General features: G+C 50.6%; 1 protein-coding gene across 4 annotated transcripts in view; it reads left to right on the forward strand.

Annotated features, from left to right (window-relative positions):
• srrm2 (serine/arginine repetitive matrix 2) overlaps positions 1–7,500 on the forward strand; it is a 13,664-nt gene that overhangs the window by 3,865 nt on the left and 2,299 nt on the right. For 2 of the 4 annotated variants that reach the window (XM_053239266.1, XM_053239268.1), the window contains exons 4-12: positions 1,174–1,359; positions 2,204–2,293; positions 2,404–2,469; positions 2,659–2,688; positions 2,789–2,911; positions 3,105–3,237; positions 3,340–5,396; positions 5,481–6,179; positions 7,466–7,500. The exon at positions 7,466–7,500 is cut by the window's right edge and continues 31 nt beyond it. In XM_053239266.1, the coding sequence (XP_053095241.1) occupies positions 1,174–1,359; positions 2,204–2,293; positions 2,404–2,469; positions 2,659–2,688; positions 2,789–2,911; positions 3,105–3,237; positions 3,340–5,396; positions 5,481–6,179; positions 7,466–7,500 (3,419 nt within the window). The remainder of the gene's footprint in view (positions 1–1,173; positions 1,360–2,203; positions 2,294–2,403; positions 2,470–2,658; positions 2,689–2,788; positions 2,912–3,104; positions 3,238–3,339; positions 5,397–5,480; positions 6,180–7,465) is intronic. The other 2 variants (XM_026911435.3, XM_053239267.1) reach the window with 2 other exon arrangements.

Here is a 7,500-nt window from a genome sequence, read left to right on the forward strand (position 1 = left end):
TTTTAACGCTAACTCTAAGAAACGCGGTTAGTGTTAGTGCTCAATAACAGCCTAGTGTACGTTGTATTACAGCATGCGGATATCTAGCGTTAACTTCTGAAGATCTGCACGCGGCGGCCATCTTGTGTACGTGTCCATGTACAGCTGGGGTCATAAGTTTCCCTACGCCTTGCAGAATCTGCAAAATGTTCAGAATTTTTTTAAAAGATAAGAAAGATCATAATAAATGCATTGTGTTTTTATTTAGTTCTGCCCTGAATAATCATCATAATTTCACACAGCAGATGTTTCTATCTAGTCCACAAGACACAATAATTACTGAATCTACACACAGGAACCAGTTCAGAAGTTTCCATTCGCTCGATTCTTAATCCTGTGTGTGTTTCCTGATGATCAGAGACTGTTTTTATGTTTTGTGAAAGTTGTTCATGAGGCTCTTGTTTGTCCTGAGCAGTTAAACTGCACACTGTTCTTCAGAAAAATCCTCCAGCTCCTGCACCTTCTCTGCTTTTCCACCATCTTCTGCGTATCTGACTCCTTTCCATCAGCAGCTCTATGATGCTGAGATCCATCTTTTCACACTGAGGACAGCTGAGGGACTCGAACACGACTATTACAGAAGCTGCAAACGTTCACTGAAGCTCAAGAAGGAAACACGATGCGTTAAGAGCATTAAGGGCGTGTAAACTTTTGAACAGGATGATCGGCGTAAATTGTTAGTATTTTGTCTTCTGGATGATTTGTAGTTTCTGAAGGGCAGGACTAAATGAAAAAAATAAGATCTTATACAAAATAATAACAATTTGATCACCATCTGATGATCCTTTCCAAAAGTTTACACGCCCCTGTCTCTTAATGTATCGTGTTTCCTTCTTGAGCATCAGTGAAAGTTTCTGTGCAAATTTATGACCCCAGTAATTTTAAAGGTATATTAATTAGAAAGTGATTAAAACAACGCTTGTTTGCTCTCCTGCAGCGGTTCTAACAGTTTAAGCTGTAAATCAACAGTGAAAACATTAGACAAACAGTATTATTATTCGTCCTCACGCTCATGAATTACTCCTCTTCAGTCTCAGCAGGTCTGATTGTATTATCAGATGAAAGCTTGAGGGTGGTGTGTTTTAACTCTTCAGTATGACTAACCGTGTTTTTCTTTCTTTTTCTCCGCTGCAGCGTGACGGAGACGCACGCTCTCGCCGCCGCTAACCAGCAGAAGAACGACCGGCTCAGGGAGGCGTTCGGCATCGGCTCGGACTACGTGGACGGCTCGTCCTTCCACCCCGAGCGTAAAGAGCGAGAGAGGGAGAAGAGAGAGCAGGAGAGGCTGGAGAGAGAGAGGATGCAGCAGCAGAAATATCAGTGAGTGCACTGAGGAGAGACGGAGAGAGTGAGGGGGGGAGAGGGAAAGAGAGAGAGAGAGGGAAAGAGAGAGAGAGAGGGAAAGAGAGAGAGAGAGGGAAAGAGAGAGAGAGAGGGAAAGAGAGAGTGTAAGGGGGGAGGGAGGGAGAGAGTGACAGGGAAAGAGAGAGTGTAAGGGGGAGGGAGAGTGAGAGAGGGAGACAGAGAGAGGGAGAGAGGGGAAGAGAGGAGGAGAGTGAGAGAGCGTAAGAGGGAAAGAGAGGGAGGGAGGGAGAGAGTGAGAGAGGGGAAGAGGGGGGGGAGGAGGAAAGGGAGGGAGTGAGAGAGAGAGTGAGAGAGAGAGGGAGGAAGAGAGGAGGAAAGGGAGGGAGAGAGAGAGTGAGAGAGAGAGGGAGGAAGAGAGGAGGAAAGGGAGGGAGGGAGAGAGAGAGGGGGGGAAGAGAGGAGGAAAGGGAGGGAGAGAGTGAGAGAGAGAGAGGGGAGGAAAGGGAGGGAGAGAGTGAGAGAGAGAGAGGGGAGGAGAGGGAGGGAGGGAGAGAGAGAGAGAGAGAGGGGAGGAGAGGGAGGGAGGGAGAGAGAGAGAGAGAGGAGGAAAGGGAGGGAGAGAGAGAGAGAGTGAAAGAGAGAGGAGGAAAGGGAGGGAGTGAGAGAGTGAGAGAGGAAGAGAGAGAGAGAGGAGGAGAAGGAGGGAGAGAGAGAGGGAGGAAGAGAGGGAGGGAGAGAGAGATTTATGAATCACGCTGTCGTTACTGTAGATCTCGTCAGTCTTTCGCTCTCTTCAAATCCCCAAAGCACAGTCTGATCTTTATTTATTTATTTATTTATTTATTTATTTTCTTCACAGAATTATTGAAGATTCTGATGAGTCGGATTCTTCATCTACTCGAAAACAGAGCCGTAAGAAGAAAAGGAAGAAAGAAAAAAGTAGAGAGAGGTAAAAAAAAAAAAACCAACCAGCAGTAGAATAACGTAAGAAAAGCGCGGTTTGTTACTGAGGGATTAATCGCGGTTTCTCTCTCCGTCTTTCTTCTCTTCTCTTCTCAGCTCTGAAAGTCCTTCTCCATCGCCTCGAAGAGAGAAGAAAAAAAACAAGACGAAGAAAAAGAAAAAGTGCGTTGATTAAAGATTACTCCTACGCTGTCGAACGTTCCGGATGTTATGCCGGTATTCCGGCTGAAATCCGAGAGATGCATAAACGTTTTCCAGAAAATTATCATGAATGAAAAAAAATGTGTGCACGCTTTTCGGAAATGTCTAATGTGTGTGTGTGTGTGTGTGTGTGTGTTTTTTTGCGTTTAGGGAGCGATCAGTGCAGAGTGACCGCGGGAGGTGAGTCCTGCCTTCTCCAAACTACAAATTATTTTATTTCTGGTGTTTGTCTTCATTAAAGTCCTGTGTGTGTGTGTGTGTGTGTGTGTGTGTTTGACAGTTCGTCTGAGGACAGGCCGGATGTAAAGAAGAATAAAAGGAAGAGGAGCAGTGAAAACGAGACTCCGCCCCCTACGAAGAGCCGGCGGCGGCGACGCAGCGGATCGTCCAGCTCGGCTCGCAGGTATCGGGCATCAGAAAGAAAGAAAGACCGGAGCGCTGCTGGATTCTGGGTTCTGATTGGTTGATTAGTTTTCTATAACAGCAGCTCTGACAGTAGTGCAGCTGGTTTATTTATAACGAATGTTCTAATACGTTACCGTTATCGTTTCTATAGCAACAGCTCATTCACGCGTGCCTCTTTTCCTGTTGTTCAGCAGGTCACCAGTCGCGGTGAAGGAGAAACAGCACAATCCGCCTGTCAGCCGGGCAGACGAGGGGAGGAAGGGCAGGTCTCCTGAGCGCAGGGGTCGCCACAGGGACAGTCCGGAGAAGATGGAGGTTAGAGAGGTACGATTTAAAGAGAGCGTTATTCCGGAAACGCTGCGTTAGAGCCAGCAGTGAGCGAGACTGAGTTGTTAACGGGAATGTTATGATCTCTCTGTCGTGTAGAAGTCCTCGAGACATTCCAGGTCCCCTGAGCGAAACAGGAAGGACCAGGAGAGGGAGAGGGAGAGAGAGCGAGAAAAGGAGCGAGTGAAGGAAAAGCCCCAAAGAGGACGCCACGATTCGTCGTCTCCGTCTCGGTCTCCGCCCCCTAAACAGCAGAGAGACAGACGAGCACGCAGTGAGGAGCGAGACAGAGAGAAACCTCCTCAACGGAAAAGACACGACTCGTCCTCTCCGTCACAGTCTCCGAAACGCCAGAGAGACAGGAGGCAGAGGAGCGTCGAGAAAGAGCGAGAGGACGAGAGGAGGAAGAGGGACAACAAACCCCAGAAAAGACACGACTCGTCGTCATCGCCGTCGCCTTCACCGCAGAGGGACAGAGCGCGGAGAGGACGCAGCGGCGAGAAGGAGAGAGCGTCTTCTCCCGCACGTCCTTCAGACAGGGACAGAACGAGGGACAGAGACGCCGTCCCGCAGAGTCGGGTCAGAGAGAGCGATAAACGGAGAGAGAGAGCCCGCTCCAGCGACTCGCCCGGGTCACCTGCCCGCCGCTCGCCACGCTCCAACGGAAAGCAGAAAGAGGCGGAGCGAGCGAGGGAGAGGGAGCGAGAGGAGCAGAGAGAGAAAGAGCGGGAGGAGGCGAGAAGAAAAGAACGAGAGAGAGATGCAGAAAAGGGACGAGAAGAGGCGAAGAGAAAAGAGCGAGAGAGTGACAGGGAAAAGGGACGAGAGGAGACGAGGAGAAATGAGCGAGAGAACGACAAAGAAAAGGAACGAGAGGAGACGAGGAGAAACGAGCGAGAGAATGATAGAGAAAAGGGACGAGAGGAGACGAGGAAGAACGAGCGAGAGAGCGATAGAGATAAGGGACGAGAGGAGACGAAGAGAAATGAGCGAGAGAACGACAGAGAAAAGGGAAGAGAGGAGATGAGGAAGAACGAGCGAGGGAACGACAGAGAAAAGGAACGAGAGGAGGCGAAGAGAAGAGAGCGAGAAAAAGACAGGAGACGCTCTGAAGAGAGACCCTCCGGGAAAGACGGGGAGACGGGAGACAGGAAGACGGACCGAGACAAAGCCGAGACGGAGAGACGAGACGAGAAGGTGAGGGAGGACGAGAGGCCGGGGAGAACTCAGGAGAAGAGTCCACTGGAGAAAGAGAGAGAGAAAGCGCAAAGCAAGGAGAAGGAGAAAAAGAAATCCAAAGGTTCGAGCAGCAGCAGTGACAGCAGCAGCAGCAGCAGTGACAGCAGCAGCAGCAGCAGTGACAGCGACTCCGACAGTTCCTCATCGTCATCTTCCTCCTCCTCTTCCTCCTCCTCTTCCTCCTCTTCCTCCTCCGACGATGAAAAGAAGGAGAAAAGTAAAGAGGCGCCTCACGCCGTCGTAGCGCAGGCGGCGGCTCGGAAAGAGAAGGAGAAAGAGAATGGAGGGAGAGACGCAGACAGGTACACGCCCACAGAGAGGGAGAGCTCCGCCCCTGTATCCACACAGGCTCCGCCCACCCGAAAGGACAACAGGGATAGAGGCAGAGACAAGAGATCTCCATCTCCTCAGAAGGAACGACAGAAAGAGAGAGAGCAAGGGAAAGAGAGGTACACTCCCACCGAGACATCGAGCCCTCCTCCGTCTCCTCCATCACGAAGGAGATACAGTCCGGAGGAGAACGTAAGAACCCACGGCAAAGATCTGGAGAAGTCCAGGGAGCGCGGGAGCGACCGGTACACGCCCATGGACCTCGAGCGCCGAGAGAAGAACAGGACGAGCGAGAGAAAGCGGCCGTCTCCACCCAGAGCTCGGGAGGAGGAGATCCAGAACAAACGGGCTGCATCCCCGTCACGTTCTCCATCACGTTCTCCGTCACGATCTCCTGCACGACAGCGCGCAGATCCTCCACGCTCCCCGAGCCCGAAGCGAGGCGTCAGGAGAGCGACACCGCCCTCGCGCCGAGACAGAGAGAGAGACCGAGACAGAGGGAGGCCAGGAGAGAGAGAGAGAGCACGCGAAAGGAGGACGAGAAGCAGCAGGTCACGAAGCCCACGCAGACGCTCACCTCCGTACAGGTAAGTAATGGCACCCCGAACACCTCAACAAACATGACTGGAGGAGTTATCAAAGCCAATTATCATTTCTCTTTCTCCATCTAGGTCCCGTCGTTCTCCTTCTCCTGCGTATCGGCGCAGAAGTAGTCGCTCTCTGTCCAGAGAAAGGGAGAGAGAGAGGGAGCGGGAAAAAGAGAGGGAGAGAGAGCGAGAAAAAGAGAGAGAGAGGGAAAAAGAGAGGGAGAGAGAGAGACATCGTGAACAAGAGAGGGAGAGGGAGCGGGAGCAGGAGAGGGAGAGAGAACGAGAACGTGAAAAAGAGAGAGAAAAGAAAGCAAGATCACCTCCTCGTCGCTCTCCATCTTCTTCCTCTACGTCTTCATCCTCCTCGAGTTCGTCCTCTTCGTCCTCGCCCTCTCCTCAGAGGAAACCTGATCCCCAGAAGGACAGAAAGCCCGAGAAGAGGCTCCGTTCTCGTTCCTCCTCACCCCGTCCCGCTCGGGATTCTCCTAAACGCTCCAGACAACCGCCTCCGCGCTCCAGATCTCCTCCCGTCAGCCAATCAGATACGAGAAAGACCTCGAGGGGTCGCTCGAGGAGCCAGTCACCTGCTGAGCGACGCACGACTCGGAGCCAGGAGCGGCCAATCAGAGGAGAGAACGCGGTGAACGGGAGAGCAGAGAAGGAAGTCGTGAAGCAACAGAAGAACGATAGCAGGAGCAGCTCCAGCTCTTCGTCGTCCTCGTCGTCATCGTCGTCTTCATCCTCGTCCTCTGATAGCTCCGACTCTGAGACGGAGAAAGGGTGAGTGGGCGTGTACGTGAGCTCCACGCGTGGTTCAGGGCTTCGCTCTGTCTCTGTAAAATTCAGTGTTAGCAGTACATGATTAAAAAACTTTTAACAAAACTTTTATTCCAGCAGAAGGTTCTATAAGTGTGTACAAACCTCTGAGAAATTAGTGCTCTTAAACTATTAAGGCTGATTTATACATACTGTAAACTACGTCTTTACAAGATGGCCGCCGCTACGTGTCCGTGTGGTGTACGAACGCTAACCGGTTTTACTCTTACAGTTAAAGTTCGGGTTTTAAAACCATCTTAAACCCAGTTAAAGCTCTGTTCCACTTTTAGATTTTGTAGATTAGTAAATACTTTTGAATGTACAGTCGGGGATTTTGCAGATCGTGACAACAATCACAACGACGGCGGAAAGATTTAAAGAGAAACGGAGCTCGTCGGTGCGTTTAACGCCGCTGCGTGTGAGAGCGAACGTCACTATAGGGCCTTTCGCCCCGTGGGAACCTTTTCATAGTACCTGAACTAATTGTGGAACTACCCACTTTTTGGCGTTTTCGCACCTCCGGAACTGGGTGTGATTTTAGTACCGACTGCCTTTTTCGAGAACCAGATGAGCTCCTACTCCGGAGCAGGGTCTAACCTCTAACAACTGGTACTATCCGTGACGTAAGCAGATGTTGATTGGCCAAACGCGTATGAAAACGCCGTCACCCGCCATGATTTAAAACGCCGTGTAAACATACTGTAGTGTCGACTTATTCCACAAGTATGGAGAACAGCGATAGATGGACGCGAGACACGACAGAAACACAGCTCCGATCACAGCGTCCTCCATCCTCCGGTTGTTTACGTTGTTGTTCTTTGTTTCCGTTGTTGAACGCCGCGCACAAATGACGCCGCTGTCGACCGGCTTACGTCACTTCCTAGTGCCCGCTGTCGGTGCGAATGCAGCCCTTTAAACCGTACTGGGAAATAGTTCACGCAAAATCACCCAGTACTTTAGTACGGCAAGTTTAGTTCTGGAACTAAAGCGGTGCGAAAGACCGTATTGTCAAATTTTTGTGCTCATTTAAGTGTCGAGTGAAGAGTCGAGTCTCGTTTAAAGACGGTCGGCGACTGAGATGTTTGAGTCGGGAAATTTCTCTAGAGTTAAAGCGTCTCGGGTTAAACCTGTTTAAAGTTGTGATCTAGAATCATCAGACAAAATGAAACAACAATCTTACGGGGGAAAAAAGGATCAGACTCTGGTGTGGATTTAGAGAAGTAACTAAAACGTCTCCTCTTGTTTTCCAGGCAAGGGAAAGCGGCAGCGAGTAGACGCTCGTCCT

This window comes from Pangasianodon hypophthalmus, chromosome 13, assembly GCF_027358585.1.
Source record: "Pangasianodon hypophthalmus isolate fPanHyp1 chromosome 13, fPanHyp1.pri, whole genome shotgun sequence".
In the NCBI taxonomy this organism is placed as follows: domain Eukaryota; kingdom Metazoa; phylum Chordata; class Actinopteri; order Siluriformes; family Pangasiidae; genus Pangasianodon; species Pangasianodon hypophthalmus.